Here is a 17,328-nt window from a genome sequence, read left to right as displayed (position 1 = left end):
GTTTAACAGCATGCCCTGATATTGAGAAGAATGGAATTCATGTGAAAAACTGATGGAGCCACAATCATGCTTTCAGTTGAATGCCCAGAAAACCCTTCCAATAGTACAGGTCTGTTTATTCCAAAGATCTATCAAATCTACAAGATTTAGTCAACAGTATTATACTTCTAATAATATCAAGCAGGTTTCACCCATGCTGGTTGTTGCTATGGCCAACTGTCTTCAGTAGCCTTTTCTCTCATGTCGAAATAACAGAAAGTGGCTCTAGATCTGATCATATATTAAGTAAAATAAAGAATTAACCATTATCTACACGTTCCTCCCTACCTCCCCCTGCCCACTTTCTTTAAAAAAGACTCACCCAACACAAATGGTACAGCCACCTACTCACTTCCTATGAAAAGTTACAATTCCCATCAATATCCCCACCAGCACCCTCCATCCATCTCCATTCCAGAATTTTTTATTTCAAATCACTCTCTTTGTTGACTACACAGCATTCAGGTCATCCTTCTCCTAGAAACAACGACCATAACACAGAAATCAAAATTAAACTGGCTGCTTCACTACTGATTCACGTTGATTCGATTGCAAGCACCTTCATAAGAGGAGCCACAATTACATCACTACACGTCTCATATAATCCAAATTTACTATCATTTCTTAGACTGTGTGAATCAGAAGTTTATCACTGACACATGTTGTGAGATTTGTTGTTTTGTGGCAGCATTAAAATATTTATTACAAGTTACTATTAAAAAAAGTGCAAAAGAAGAATAGTGAAGTGGTGTTCATGAGTTCACAGACCATTTAGAAATCTGACGGCAGAACGGAAGAAGCAGTTCGGAAAACACTGACTGTGCATTCTGTTTCTCTTCCCTGATAGTAATAATGGGAAGGCAGCACGAATCTGGATGGTGAGGATTTATAACGATGGCTGTCACCTACTGAAGATGTCTCTGATGGTGGGGAGATGCCTGTGACAGACCTGGCTGAGCCTACAACCCTTTGCAGCCTCTGTTGATCCTGTGCATTGAAGAAAGAAAGCCTGCAAACTCTGAACCAACATCACTCAATACCAGTGGTGTGTGCTGGTTCAGACATGCATTGAAGAAAGAAAGCCTGCAAACTCTGAACCAACATCACTCAATACCAGTGGTGTGTGCTGGTTCAGACGTGCATTGAAGAAAGAAAGCCTGCAAACTCTGAACCAACATCGCTCAATACCAGTGGTGTGTGTTGGTTCAGAGCTTGCAATTTTTCAGTCAGATTCCAATTACATTTACAATCTGAAAGATCAAGATCAGACCAGAATGCTTCTCAGGGCACAAGCAAGACCTGTATAGTTTTCCTTCCATGACAAATAACCAAGACTATATGATTTCATCAAAAGCAAACACTAACACGGACAGGTGACATTTCACTTTGTTAAGCCCCAAGTCATTTTATATGTACAATGGTTCAAATAAAATTGTGGGGGGGGGGGCGGGGGGTGGAATCAAAGCCTTCCCATGGCTTAATAGTAACAATATGTGAGCAGTAAGACTATATTCCAGCAAAAAGTAAGCATATTATTCCATTCAAAGCTTTCTGTTTAAGAGGTAGCCGGTTTATGAATCAAAGTGGTCACATAAAACAATGAAGAATCTGTTGAGCAATGTTGAAATGTGGCTAGTCTGGTGAAGAATCTGCTGACTCATGAGGAACAACAACAGTACAAGTTAGAGTATTAAGAAATTAATAAACACAGTATCACATACACAAGTATAAATGTGATTATGCTTTGTTTATTAGAGCTGTACAATAAAATGAGTACTCTAGAAATACTGAAACAGTGTACATCTTTCTATAAACTTAGTTACTGGTTTGTGCATGTTCCAGTCACCACATTCTTCCACTACAGAAAAAATTAAGAAACAATCAGGAATCATAAATTCTAACATTCACTTTGGCTGTTTCTTCAGACCCAAGCTAAAACTTCCCCCTTCAGTACCCCTTTTGGGCTCTTGTGTTGTCATCCAGTCATGTTTCCACTCTTTTCTCCAAGATATTTTGCACCCCAGATTCTGAACAACAAAGGTTCCTTCAAATATATTGCGCTTGAATGCCCTTCATCTCACAAACAAAAATGCTTTCCCCTCTGAAGAATACAATGTGGATGACATTATGGTCTTGGTATACAGCATCAGTATCTTTCCCGTCAAAGCACTCGCAGCCGAGCCGGGCAACTGTAACTTGCTTTGCACAACTCAACCACATGATGTCGGCTGACGTTGATTACCAAATGCCAAACCTCACTTTGATCAAATACCTTCTTCTTCTTTCAGCACTTCCCCATGGTCACCCCTCGCAATTGCTGTTAAAAGCCATTGAGCAATGCAGGCCTTTCAGCCCAAATAGTCCAGTGTCCTCCCTGCTAAGCCCAATTGTCCGACTTTATCCCATAACCCTCCAAGCCCCTCCCTTACGCATACCCATCCAAATACCTCCCAAGTTTTGAAAAATGTGCCTGCCCTGATCACTTCTTAGTCAGCTTATTCTAGGTACTCACAGCCCTTTGTGTGAAGGAATTACATCTCAGGTCTCGCTTAATCTTGTATCTGTGCTCTCTAGTTCCGGAGTCTAACCCTGGGAGAGACTGTTACCATTCCACCTTATCCATGCCCCTCATGATTTTGTAAACCTCTGAGATCACCCCTCATTCTCCTACACTCATTATCTGCTGTCCGCTCTGAGCTTCTCCAGTGGGTCACCTTCCATCCTTTATTATTCCAAACATCAACCCATCATAACTTCAATTATTCTCATTCCTCCCTTTACTCCCAACCATCATGCAACTCAGAAAGCCCTCAGTCCTAATGTCCCCAACTGAGTCCACCTTTGACCACTTACATACATCCCTCACCACACATATCCCACCCACTTGACTACTACATGGCATCTATCTTCACCTGTAGCTTCACTGAGCCATGCTCATTCTATTAAAGATCACCCATCTACGTGATAATGCAGATTTCTTTGCTCCACCGGCAGCAATCTCTAAGGCTACTTCCACACTAGACCGGATAGTTTTGAAAACGCCGATTTCGCGTAAAAATGATATGTGTCCACACCAGGCGTTTTTGAAAATACCTCCATCCACATTAAAATGGGTACTTGGGCGAATCTCCTCCTACCGGGCATGCGCAGGACACATCTACAGAAAACAAGCAAAGAGGAAATGGTATACTATTTCCGTTACAATGGCGGCGTTGCGTTATTTCCATTGGTCAAAAACTAGAGTACCTAGAACAACAGCAAAAGAAAGTTTTCAACAATGTCCTCGAGGAATACAAAGAAAACCTCCGCTGGAAAAAGCCGACCCGACTTCTTCATTTGGACAGACAATGAAGTTGAGCTGCTTCCGCGAGTTACAAACGACTACAAAGTCAGCAAAGCAGTGGAGAACGTAGAGTGGGAGTCGTGTCAAAAACACAATGAAATGCCACGCTGCCGCCACCATCTGTTCCGGCATATCATGACAGCGTTTTTAAAAAGCTCCGATTACCCCGTACCACTACACCACCCAACCGGTGTTTTCAGATTTACACACTCTGGGGAGCATTTTAGAAAAGCTCCATTTTCGGGGGAGGAAAACACCGTTTTAGTGTGGACAGAGGATCAAAACAAAGAGAAAAAGCTTTGGTTACGGATTTATCTGGTCTAGTGTGGACATAGCATAACTTTCTCCTTGCTCCATTCAATGACAATAAAGACAATGAATATATAGATTTCACTCTCTTAATTCCAGTGTCCACAAGATTGTCTTGATCAGCAAGCCATGCTTCCTTCAGCTCAACTTGCATTCCAGTCCCAAAATCTACCCTGTTCCTTGGTTCTCACTCACTCTTCCTCACTCCCTTCACTAACTCAGTCTCAGAGGTCCAACAGCACTCATTCCTGCCTACCATCCAGTTTAACTTCCTGCACTATGTCCACCACCATCCCTAACACAGGTTCCACATCCCCTTTGAAACCCACCACCAGTACTCCCTCAAAATAATACTCGACTCATCTGACATTGCAAATTGTCCCCTCCCCTCAGCTTTATTGATCACAGTTCTTGAATGTATTGTAAGCTCCCAATTCATACCTAACCTTTTTGCAAACTAATGTTTCAGCCTCTTTGAATAGATTTATGATATTGCCACATCATGAAAATGGATCATGTTGGGAGGAAAAGCACAACAGCTGAAATTCTCTATGTTTGTAACCTCACTATACCATCTCTACAGCCTTTGATATGGCTCGTCGTACTACCCTCACTAAAATCTCTTTTCCACTTCTTGGTTGAATGGAACCGACTCACCAAGTTCTAATTTTTCCCTAGAATAACTCCTAATGACATCCCATTAAGCCAATGCTAGCTTCCGAAGCAAAACCATTGCCATGCTCACTTTCTCTGTGAACGATTCTCTCGCACTTTCCAATTCTCCTATCTACTCTTGGGATAATTAACAGTTGCAAATTAACCTTCCAATCAGCATACTTTTGGGATACGAGGGGAAAATTATTGCACTGGAGAAATGTACAGACCCCACACAGTTAGCACCGGAGGTCAGGGCTGAACTAGAACTGTGAGATAGCAGCCATAACCACTTTGCTTTCCATTGCTGCAATGACTTTTGTGCCCCTGCACCATTAATTATGTAGTTCCTTAAGAATTTATCCTCCACTTTTTAAAAAATCCTCTTCACTGGCAATCATTTGAACATATTCTACTCTATTACCTCTCTTGACCCCAGATGGGCTGTCAGATCTGCTCATTTATCAACCTACAGTGGATGAGTATCAAAATTTTACTCTCATGAAACAGAATTACCTTCGATATGAGATGCACTAAATGGTGTTGCAATGGCAGGGTCACAGATTTTAATCAGAAGTTATGCTATGAAAGCAATACTATGATTAACACAAATCTTTGAAAATTTCAAACAAATACAGGCAGAATTTTAGATTTCATCTGTAACACACCATGCCACTTTACAGGCTGCAGAATTAAAAGCAATCCATGACAGACTGATGTGATAGAGATATACAAAGGCACAATGCAAGAATATAGACAAAACACCTCAATATTTTAGGAACAGCAAGGTTCAAAACAGTAAATATGAACTTGAAAGGAAGTCAGATTATTTGTAGCATGTATTAAAGAGTAAACTACCCAATCCAACATGACATTGGTCTTTGCAAATTGGAACATGATTGCACAGGTTAGGCACTCTTTTGATGCTCGACCCAAGATACCACTCAACAGGTTCAAGCCTTAAGCTTCCATCTTTCAATCAGCCAAACCACAGATATATCATTTGTACCCTCTGCAGCTGAACACCAGTACTACCTCACTACTAGCACTTATACTCTAGTACTTGATCTACATTACATCACCAGAATATTCAACTTTGTAAATTGGATCTGTATCCTAGCACATATCTGACCTTCACATATCAGAGCTTTCCTTAAATATGATCAATACAAACACCAATCCCATTGCACATTGACCAGAGGAACATTCCCCTCAACCTTCAAAACCTGAAGTCAAGATGAAAGTCCTGCAATCTTATGGGGACACTCACACCCAATGTCAATAACTGTAAAGCCTCAGAGAGTTGCAACTGCCAATTATCCAAATCAAATCCTGCACATTGACCCATGTTGGACAGCTTGTCATAGACTGATATGAACCAGAATTTCCTATGCCTTTGCAATCAAATCCTCTTCAGTTAAGAATGAGGCAGACATGAGTTTGCAGACATGAGATTACAGCCATCCAGCTAGGAGCACATCACCTGACAGTCCTCTTTGTTCTTTTACATGGAATCTAAAGGACATCTCCCACAAAGGCAAAATGCAGATGAAAATCATTGTATGGTTTGCCTGAACTTTTGCCAAAGGAAAACAAAAACTCCGCAAAACATACCAGTGATTATATCACCTGAAAGCATCAGATGAACAACATACTTGAAGGTTCAATGCTCCATATACACACATTTCCAAATATGGTCTCTGGACAGCACTCAAAATTCAGGACTCTAATATTATTTCCCATCAACAATCCCATTGATACAATCCCCATGAATTTAGCCAAGAATTAAGTTGTTTTATTCAAATTCAGATTTATCAAGTAATAAATTCTCAGATTTCAAAACTAAACAGTTACACATTTTTGAACATTTAAAAAACCTTACCAAACACACGATAAGTCTGAAATTCCCATATATTAGCACTATCTAAATTACATTCACTTAAAATTTATAAACCTGCTGGATTTCTTTTCTGTTCCATATTACTGGTGACGTGGTAATTCTACTAGGAAAAAAAACAGGGAGGGGTTCAGGGCTGTGGCTTGCATCTTCAGGGAAAACATGAGGTTTAAAAATATGTCTGCTTGTGTTTTTTTAAGCACATTAAAATAAATCATTCTTTACTAGTATCTTCTATTTTTAAAAACTGTTAAGTTTAAAAAATCTGCATTGAATTTCTAGTCTCAGAATATTAAAACCATGAAGCCTATATTTTAATACAGATTTAGAGACCTCTGATTGGAATGAAAGGAGTTAAATCTTTCAGTTTCCTATGCAAGTCTAACATGGAAGGTTGTCCTTAAAACTACTTCCTCTCTCACCACCCCCACCCTAACCCCGCCCCTCACCTCACCACATTTGCAAGTGAAAAAAGGGATTACATGGGGGGGGGAGATATATATTTTAGACAATATAGAAAAGAAAAAGAAAAATCTGAAACAGACAAGAAAGATTTACTTCAAAGGTTGATACTTCTGTCAATAATAAAACACTAAATCTATGTCTTATTATTGAATAAAGAAACTGCCTAAAAGGCAAGTAAAACAAAAGGTGACATTAGACAACCTTTCAAATACAAAAATAGCTTTATACCAAGGGTAGAAATATAGTCTTGCCATCCTCAGACCACGGTGGTTTGTTCCTGTCATTCCTGAGGTCTGCAAGTAATTAGTGAAGTGTCTAGAGAGTTGGACTTACCCCTTGCCCAGGTTCCGCCGGCTCTGTTTTGATTCTTATAGCTGGCATTCCTTCAAGCATTAGCATACTGCTGTACTCCACATCGCCAGTGCCTACAGAGCTCTGCAGAAAGAGAGAGAGACAGAGAGAGAATGGGGGAGGGGTGAGAAGCAGACCATCGGAACAGTTTTATTCCCCGAACTCTCAAACAGCTTCTTCCACCCAGACAAAAGATGAAACTAGCAAGTTAAAATCGAAAACGAAATGAGAAGAATACCTTTACTTGTTAAAATCACGGCACACACACTGACACACAACCCATACTGATTTTTTTTTAAAAAACAGCTCCCAATCCAAGGTGTCGACTGCTGAAGGCTTACAGGCTCCACCCTCCTTTAGGGTGGAGTGCAGGCAGTTAATTTACTACTCCAGGGCAGAAGAGGTCCAGCTGTTACGCAGATTGCTGGGAAGAGCTGCCTCCCTGCCCTGAGCAAACAGAACACTGGTGCTCCAACAGAGTAGAAATAAAGAGAGGCCTCATTCCCTCAAGCAGTCTTGTTCACAAGCAATAGGGGATGAATACATGGCATGGCTCCGACTGCCACCCTCCTGCCCCACCCCTTTTCCAGAAAAGGATGTGTACATTTCAGTTCTCTGAGTCTGTCAACAAGATACTTGAAAAATATTGTCATCACTTTGGTTGACACCCATAGCCAGTAAAACAAATGGGTCCAAACTCAAGTGACTTAACACTTATAATCTGTCCATTTATCATAAATAAATGTCTCTTTCATAGTAGGTATCTTAGTATAAACACAAGAGATTCTGCAGATACTAGAAATCCTGAGCAACACACAAAATGCTGGAGGAACTCAGATCAGGAAGCATCTATGGAAATGAACAAACAGTCAACATTGCAGGTTGAGAATTTCCATCAGGTCCGGAAAGGGAGAAGAAGCCAGAAGGTGGGGGAGGGGAAAGAAGTATTAGATTAGATATTAGATTCAACTTTATTGTCATTGTGCCGAGTACAGATACAAAGCCAATGAAATGCAGTTAGCATCTAACCAGAAATGCAAAGAATAGTGTTATTTACAAAATAACTGAATAAAAAGTGCTGCAGCACACAAATATAAAAGTATTGAGACAGTACAATATGGGTGCAATACTGCTTAGCGCTGTGATGTGAGGTTCAGCAGGGTCACAGCACTAAGCAGTATTGCACCCATATTGCTCTTCTTGTGCCTGTTGGTGCGGGAGCAGAGGCTCCTGTAGCGCCTACCGGATGGGAGGAGAGTAAAAAGTCCATGGTTAGGGTGAGATGCATCCTTGATAATGTTTTTCACCCTGCTCAGGCAGCGTTTATGGTAGATGTTCTCAATGGTGGGCAATTGGATGCCGGTAATCCGCTGAGCAGTTTTCACCACACGCTGGAGTGCTTTGCAGTCCGATATGGGACCACCACACTGAGATGCAGTTGATGAGTATACTCTCAATGATACAGCGGTAAAAGTCCGTCAGTATCCTGGGACAGAGGTGAGCCTTCTTGATGCTCCGCAGGAAATAAAGGCACCGTTGCACCTTTTTCCATCAGGATGGAGGAGTTCAGGGACCAGGTGAGATCCTCGGAAATGTGGACACCCAGGAATTTGAAGCTTGATACATGCTCCACTACAGCTCTGTTGATGTAGATGGGGACGTGAGTGTGTCTCCTAGCATGCCTCAAGTCCATAATGATTAAGGGCCAGGTTGCTGTCGGCACACCACGCGGCCAGGTGCTGGACATCATCCCTGTAGGCCGTCTCATCATCCCCTCTGATCAGGCCAACCACCGTGGTGTCGTCTGCGAACTTGATTCTGGAGTTAAAACCATGTACAGGAACGCAGTCATAGGTGAAAAGGGAGTACAGAAGAGGGCTCAGCACACAGCCTTGAGGCACGCTGGTGTTTGGGGTGAGAGTGGAGAGGAGAGGTTGTCTAACTTAACTGATTGGGGTCTGTTAGTCAGGAAGTCCAAGGTCCAATTGCAGAGGAATGAGCTGATACCAAGCTGGCGAAGTTTGGCGATCGGCTTAGAGGGGATCACAGTATTGAATGCCAAACTAAAGTCAATGAACAGCATTCTGACGTAAGAGTTGGGGCTGTCCAGGTGGGTCAGGGCAGAGTGAAGTGCCATGGAGATGGCGTCCTCTGTTGACGCGATAGGCAAATTGATGGGGGCTCAGGGTAGTGGGCAGACAGAATTTCAGATGTGATAGAACCAGTCTCTCAAAGCACTTGGGGGTGAGTGCAACTGGGCGGAAGTCATTCAGGCCCGTGGCAGCGGAATGCTTCATCACTGGCACGATGGTGGTGATCTTGAAGCTTGTGGGGACAACTGCCTGGGCCAGGGACAGATTGAAAATATCCGTGAAGACGACTCTCAGCACACGGCTAGCTATTCCATCCGGACCAGCTGCCTTCCGTACATTCACCCTGCTCAGGGTGGGGCAAACGTCAGAGGTAGAAAGTGAGAGAGGCAGTTAACCAGGTGGGAGATCCGCTTTGAGGGTGACCTCCTTGTTCTCTCGGTCAAAGCGAGTATAGAAGTAATTGAACTCATCAGGGAGGGAAGCAGAGCTGGAAGGGGGCACAGTACTAGGTGGTTTGAAGTCTGTAATGACCTGTATGCCATGCCACATGCGCCAGGGATCCGAGGAGTTGAAATGCTCCTCGATTCTCTGTTTGTATATGTGTTTAGCCTGAGAGATTCCCCTCCTCAGGTTGGCCCTGGCTGAGCTGTAAGCCTCCCGGTCTCCAGACCTGAAGGCTGAATCTCTGGCTTTGAGCAGGAGGCGAGCCTCTGTTCATCCATGGTTTCTGATTGGGGAAAACTTGTATTTGTTTTTGTGATGTCACTCCATCTACACACTTGTTGATGTGCTCAAGGACAGAGTTGGTATATAAATCAATGTTAATCTGAGAGTCTGTGGTTACATGGGCAGTAAACGTGCTCCAGTCTGTGTGCTGGAATTGGTGCTGAAGAGCAGAGTCAGCACCCTCCAGCCAGATCTTAATAGTCTTCATTGTGGGTTTCACACATTTAATGACCGGGCTATACTTGGGAAGCAGAAACAATGAAAGATGGTTGGACTGTCCCAGGTGGGGGAGGGTAGTGGCTTTGTAAGCATCAGCCACATTTGTGTAGACATGATCTAAGGTTTTATTTCCCCTTGTGATGCATGATACATTTTCGTAAAATCCTGGAAGCATGGTACGTAGATTACAATGATTAAAGTCCCCAGCGACAATAAAGGCTCCGTCTGGATGCAATGTCTGCAGCTTGCTAATAGCGGCACTGAGGTCTTTCATGGCTACTTTAGCAAGCACAAGCTAGAAGGTGATTGGCGAAGTCAGGTGGGGGGGATGAAACAAGTAGCTGGGAGGTGATAAACAGAAAAGGTTAAGGCTGGAGAAGGAGGAATCTGACAAAAGAGTGGTACACACAACAAAGGGAGGGGGGCAGCATGCAGGAGAAGAGAAGAGGTGGGGGGGCAGAGTGGGGAACTGAAACTAGAGACTAGAGGGAAGGGGGGAGAAAAAAATAGGTTAGAAAAATCAATGTTCATGCCATCAGGTAGGAGGCTACCCATAAGGAATACAAGATCTTGCTCCAACCTGAGTGAAGCCCAACGGGTCAGAATAGGAACTGGAATGGGGGGGGGGAATTAAACTGGGAAATCCTGCTTTACGCAGATGTAGTGAAGGTGCTCAAAGTGGTCCCCCAATCCACATCAGTGGGAGAAATCCCTGCAGAAAGCAGAGAGTGGGCTGGAGGTAAGTTTGTGTTTAGTGTTAGGGTCCCACTGAAGATGGCAGACTGGAGAATCATGTACTGGATGGGGACACTCACAGGCAAAGACAAGAGGAACTATATCCCTGCTAAGGCAGCTGGAAGGTGGGCGAGGACAGATATTCAAGAAATGGAGGCGAGGCAGATGAGGGCAGCAGCAATGACTTCTTCCCCCTTCTGTTCCAGTCCTGAAGGGTCTCAGCCCGAAACATCAACTGCTTATGCATTTCCATAGATTATGCCGGACCAGAGTTCCTCTAGCACTTGTGTGCATTGCTCTTAGTGTCTTTTTTTTTAAAAATATACAAGAGGTGATTAAGTTCGTGGCCTAAGGTAGAAGGAATCAATTTTTAAAAACCTAGCACATATAGTCTCCTCCTACATTTACACACTTAGTCCAGCGGTCATAGAGCATACGGATCTTGCACCTCCAGAAAGTGCCCACAGCAGGGGTGATTGATAAGTTCATGGCCTAAGGTAGCACGAGATGAGTTATTAACTTCAAACTTTCCGCATAATCACTGAGTTGAACTGCATGTGCATGTAACGAGATCCGTATAACTCATCCCCTTCTACCTTAGGCCATGAACTTATCAATCACCCATGCTGTGGACACTTTCTGGAAGTCCAAGATCTGTATGCTCCACGACCGCTGGACTAAGTGTGTAAATGTAGGAGGGGACTATGTTGAAAAATAAATCTGCTTGGTTTTCTAAAATTGACTCCTTCTACCTTTGACCACAAACTTATCAATCATCCCGTGTATGACAAAAGCTGCTATGCAGGTTGACTCTGGTTAAAAAGGCATATGGTTCATTGGCCTTCATCAATTGTGGGATTGAGTTCAGGGGCCAACAGGTAATATTGCAGCTATATAGGACCCTGGTCAGACCCCACTTGGAGTACTGTGCTCAGTTCTGGTCACCCCACTACAGGAAGGACGTGGAAACCATAGAAAGGGTGCAGAGGAGATTTACAAGGATGTTGCCTGGATTGGGGAGTATGCCTTATGAAAACAGGTCGAGTAAACTCAGCCTTTTCTCCTTGGAGCGATGGAGTATGAGAGGTGACCTGATAGACATGTACAGGATGATGAGAGGCACTGATCGTGTGGCTAGTCAGAGGCTTTTCCCCCCAGGGCTGAAATGGCTAACACGAGAGAGCACAGTTTGATAGTTTTAAGGTGCTTAGAAATAGGTATAGAGGAGATGTCAGGGACAAGTTGTTTCTTTTTTTAAAAACTCAGAGAGAGCGGTGAGTGCGTGAATTGGGCTGCCGGCAACAGTGGTGGAAGCGGATACAACAGGGTCTTTTAATAGACTCCTGGATATGTACATGGACCTTAGAAAAATAGAGGGCTGTGGGTAACCCTAGATAATTTCTAAAGTAAGGATATGTTCGGCACAGCTTTTTGGGCCGAAGGGCCTGTATTGTGCTGTAGGCTTTCTATGTTCTAAAATTAAGCAGTTGACAGTATTTGAATACATGTGTTACCTTGCCATTTGCAAAATGCATAAGACACAAACAGAGCAAGGAAGACCAAGCATATCTTCCTGGGAATTTTCAATGATGAATCATATACACTGATGGTAATTGAAGATAAATTTCAAGAGGAAATCCCAATGCAGTTTCTGAAATTTAACTCTGTGCTTTACTGCTGGAGATTTTCCCTCCACAATGCAAACTCAGACAAAGCTGTTGGCAAGAAAACTCATTAAGTAATGGCAAATCTTTATTTGATTCTTCAATGCCACATTGAATAAGGACCTAGAAGCATAATCATAAAAATACAACTATAAAAGTAATTTCTTCTCAAATTATTCATTTGACGTAAAAATACAATGCAAGCAGCAGCACAAGACAAATATACCTTCAAGCTAACAAGAAGGGTTTCCTCCGGGTGCTCCGGTTTCTTCCCACAGTCCAAAGATGTACCAGTTGGTAGATTAATTGTAAATTGTACCATGATTAGGCTAGGATTAAATTGGAATACAGCTCGAAAGGACTATTCTGCACTGTACCCCAATAAATAAATAGTGTGGGGCAATCCAGCTGTTAGGAAGATTTTGTACTGGAAATACAGCAAGTCAGGAAGCAACTGCAGAAAAAGAACCAGTTAATGTTTCAGATCTTTGAGTTCAGGTTGTGTATTCAAATCTTAGCATGCAAGAATTTTCCTCTGGTCAGGCAGGTCGATGGCAGTGGAGAACATCCTCAGTGGTTCCCTCTGGTGACCTTTTCACAAAGCTGAAGTATGGGGTCTGGGGTCAACACATACTCTGTTGATGTAATACACAACCATTTCTGCAATGCACGTAATCTGTGTAAAAGACTAACCACCTTGTAATTTCCTGTCCAACGTCGTAACTCCCACTTTTTATCTAACAACTACTGCAAACTATTTTTCTGAACCTGTTGCCAAGGTTAGGAAGTTGACTGATCAACTACTGAAATGCTTGAACTTTTAGGACCACTGCACAGCTGGTTATCATATAGACCAGGATTACTCAATTCTTGCTAGTTATTTAACAACTAGCAGTCACAACTAAGCCTCCACCCAAAGATAAAGGTATTAATGAAGGATCAAATTTGGGTGTGATGCAAGGATTTCTTCTCACATCCATTTCCTACCATTTTGTGTACATCATTCTGGTTTTGTGCACGTTCAGAACAGAGACTAATTACAAGATGCAATGCACACACTATAACAAATCCAGACATCCCACCTCTCCCAGAAGTCCAGGGAGTCTCCCGCAAATTAATAGTGGCTCCCTGATGCCCGCAAATTATATACAATGTCTCGGAAATTGATTTTTTTGAGAGCGAGCGTGAGAGAACTCACGAGAGAGCGAACGCAAAAGCAAGAAAGCAAGCGAGAGAGAGCGCGAGAGCGAGAAAGCAAGCACGAGAGCGAGCGTGAGAGCGACCACGAGTGAGAGAGTGCACGAGAGCAAGCACGAGAAAGCAGCGCGAGAGCGACGAGTGAGAGAGCGCATGCGCGCCATAGAAAGCAAGAGCGAGAGAGTTCCAAAAAAAATATATAAACCGTACGTCACCCCAGACTACACTAAAGTGTACCCCTGCCTAATAGGGGTCAAAAATAATGACAGTGTTGCTCGCTGCACTGTTTGCAACAGTGACTTTTCTATTGCCCATGGTGGGTTAAGACTGTAAAAGACATGTTGAGGTGAGTTTAACAGGTGTCATTCGTTCATTAGCATAGCTAACATTATTAAAACTAGCTGGCCAGCTGCTAAGGAGCTACTCTATTGCAGACATCCCACCTCTCCCAGAAGTCTCCCGCAAATTGATGGTGCTACCTCCCTGAAATGAGTTTTTGTAGAGTGGGATGTCTGCAAATCATATGCAGACACAGACCCTTCTGACAATCATCCTGATGCAAACCATCATATCCTAGCATTTTTGCCTGTAGCCTAATATGTTTTGCTAGTTCACGTGCTCGTTCAGATACATCCTCAATGTTGCGAGAGCCACTGTGTGCTCTGCATGTTTGTCATCTGCTAGGTTTCTATTACCAGAATCTTAACAGGTCACATCAAACATAATGGTTGAGAAACTCAGGCTGTTTCATCCTTCTGCTCAGAGGTAATTTAAGATCCTTTGAAGATTTATTTATTGAGATACAGTGCAGAATTGGCCTTTCCCTCTCTTCAAGCCATGCAACCAAGCAATAATCTGATTTAATCTGAGCTTCATCACAGGACAATTTACAATGCCCAAGTAACCTACCAACTGGTACGTCTTTGGACTGTGGGAGGAAACCAGAGCACCTGGAAGAAACCCACACGGTCATGGAGAGAACATACAAAGTCCTCACAGGCAGCAGTGGGAATTGAATCCCAGTTGCCTGTACTGTAAAGCATTGTGCCAACCACCATGTTACCGTGCCACCCCAAGTAGATTCTCTACTGTAAAAATAAATTCAAGGCAGAACACTTTTCCTACCCGTGAGGCATGAGGATCTTGAAGATAAAAGATTATTCAGAACCATTTTCCTCACAAATCCTGATTCAGATCTGACGTGTAGTTTCAAAAATGAGAAGATTCATCCACATGACACCTTCCATTGCTGAACTGTCCAATGATAACTACAGTGGAGACTGATGTGAAATAAAACTAGCACTAGGCATCAAGAGTGCAGGTAGAGGTAACGGAACTAAACTCCAGAAGTTAGTGACTCAAGGAAAAATGGGGAAAATAAAGAAACTTGTTTAGATAATGGGAATTAAAGACAAAATATTGAAAACATTGAGCTCTGACAGCACCTGTGGAGAGAGAAGCAGTTTTGAGACAAAAACCTTCCTTCAAAACTTGAGTACATCCAGATAACATGATGCTTTACTTCGGATTTCCAGCATCTGCAGTTTTTTTCTATTTTTGACTGGTGGTTCTTCACTGGACTGACAGTTGAGGCAACTCCATTGCTGTTTACGTTAGGAACACTGTGCACAGGAGGCACTGATTTCAGCTGCTCTGTGCATTAGCTGCATTGGCCCAGCGCAGTTAAATTGTCAATGTACGCTGGAGAGGTCACTTCCTTAGTAAGACTGTTGCATAGAAACCATGAAGTATGCTCATGCAGCTTCCAGTTGCACTCTGGAATGGCTGCAGAATGAAAGTTCTGCATCACCTGTGACTCACTACAGTGTATTTCTATTTACAGCAAAAATTGTGGCTTACTGCTTGCACATGGATGCCTCTCAAATCAACGCTCAGGATGCTACTGAATAAAATACCAATTCACAGTTGCACGAATTTCAAAACCCCCTTCAGCTTCAGCCAGAGATTAATATGAACTCTGTACAGGTCTAAAGCAGTCATCAGTTATTTCTTGTCATGTAAAGTGGGAGTGTGCAACCTTCACTCTATATTCACTTAAGCAGGGACGAGCATTCAGCTGCAGAGTTCCAGTTATCTGGGGAGTGTCTGTTTATCTCCCTAAAGCTGCAGAAACACTGTTGAAGTGCATGGTTTATCTGAGGTTTCTGCAGCTCTCGAAGTCAGTGAACCAGAAAGCCCTTGGGGAAATTTCACCAGCACCCTCACCATCTTCAGCAGTCTTTTTAAACCTCGATGCACTTTTGACATTTCATTTTGTCAAAATGAAGTTATTGTTATCCCAGGTGAGCCCATATATCCCTATTGAGTCAATACAGGTAAATGGGACTGGTTAAGATAGATATCATGGTCAGCATAAATTGGATCAAAAGAGCCTGTTTCCATGCTGTACAACTATGACTCTAAAACTACACATTTGTGAATGCTGCTTTTGTAAATTCTAATTTCCACACGCAAGGTAGACGCGAATATCAAAATCAAAACAAAAATACTCAGGTCAGTTGGTGCTCATTGAGGAACATTAACATTTTAGAGGAGTCCTTTCATCACTACTTGTTGACAAAGAAGGTCCATGACTGAAATCAAGTCTATTGTTTTTCAACAATTCTTTTTTTCACTTTCAAGTCTGGTGACTTTTTTTTAAAAAAACTCAAATGCAAGGTATGCAAGGTGACAGCGCAGCGGAATACACCAAAAGAAAAATTTAAGTTGTTTATTCTGACCAAAGAAAATTAAACAGCCTATATACTAATAGTTGAGTGTGCACACCGTAAATGCAAAACCAGTGTGCAGATAATGACATCACACTATAGAAGCACATTATTTCACGCATTCTATAAATATTATAGTAAATGTCTGCTAAGCACCAACGTCACAGGGTACTGTGCACTAACAAATGCTGTGGAATTATAGTGGCAGCTATATTGAACATAAGTTTGACATATTCATTGAATGATTTTTTTTTCCCCTGGGCGTTCACCCAGATTTTTTCAGTTACCATTATTCCACCGAGTTACGATTCCAAAATGCAAGAGCGTTAATTCAGCAAGAAGGCAAACACCATCTGCTCACCTACAAAACTGTTCAACTGTCTGGATTGAGTTTTGTGAAGCATGACGTTTTTTCCTGGTATAACAGTGTGCACCGGGAGGTACGTCATCCAAAGACTGCCTCCGTTTTCCAGGGGCATTCTGAATTCTTAATTTAGGAAGGTTTGGATGCAATTGTTGCACAGATCCAGAATACTCACTTTTTAAAAAATATAAATAACTTTAATGGATACTGGTTCGCCCACAGGACAACATTTATTGATCAACTCTTTAAATGGAACCGACTGGTTGGCTAGACCATTTCATAAGCAGGTACATATAGAACATGTTCAAGGCAATAGATTTCCTTTCCTAAAAGACATTAGTGAAAACTGATGGGCTTTTGGGACAGTCTGTTAGCTTGGTGGTCATCATGAATCTTTTATTCCAATTTAGTAGTTTTATTTCATTAATTAAATTGAAATGCTTCAGTTGGCTTTGTGGATTTTTGAACTTGTGTCCGCAGATCTCTAGGCCAAATTTCTAGATTACTAGTCCAAAAAGAATGTTACCGTGCCCGCCGAACAAT

General features: G+C 42.4%; 1 protein-coding gene across 8 annotated transcripts in view; it reads right to left on the bottom strand.

Moving 5' to 3' along the window:
- The window catches only part of klf8 (Kruppel like factor 8), a 190,439-nt gene that overhangs the window by 105,405 nt on the left and 67,706 nt on the right, over positions 1–17,328 (bottom strand). For 3 of the 8 annotated variants that reach the window (XM_063060720.1, XM_063060721.1, XM_063060724.1), the window contains exon 3: positions 7,041–7,142. The exons of 2 other annotated variants lie outside the window; for them this stretch is intronic. In XM_063060720.1, the coding sequence (XP_062916790.1) occupies positions 7,041–7,142 (102 nt within the window). Of the gene's footprint in view, positions 1–3,132; positions 3,197–6,299; positions 6,346–7,040; positions 7,143–7,296; positions 7,579–17,328 lie in introns of those variants that run through there. 3 more of the 8 variants (XM_063060728.1, XM_063060726.1, XM_063060725.1) reach the window with 3 other exon arrangements.

The sequence above is a fragment of the Mobula hypostoma genome, chromosome 10 (assembly GCF_963921235.1).
Source record: "Mobula hypostoma chromosome 10, sMobHyp1.1, whole genome shotgun sequence".
Classification (NCBI taxonomy): Eukaryota; Metazoa; Chordata; class Chondrichthyes; order Myliobatiformes; family Myliobatidae; genus Mobula; species Mobula hypostoma.
Note: the sequence above shows the minus strand (reverse complement) of the source record. Positions and strands in the feature narration are given on the sequence as shown.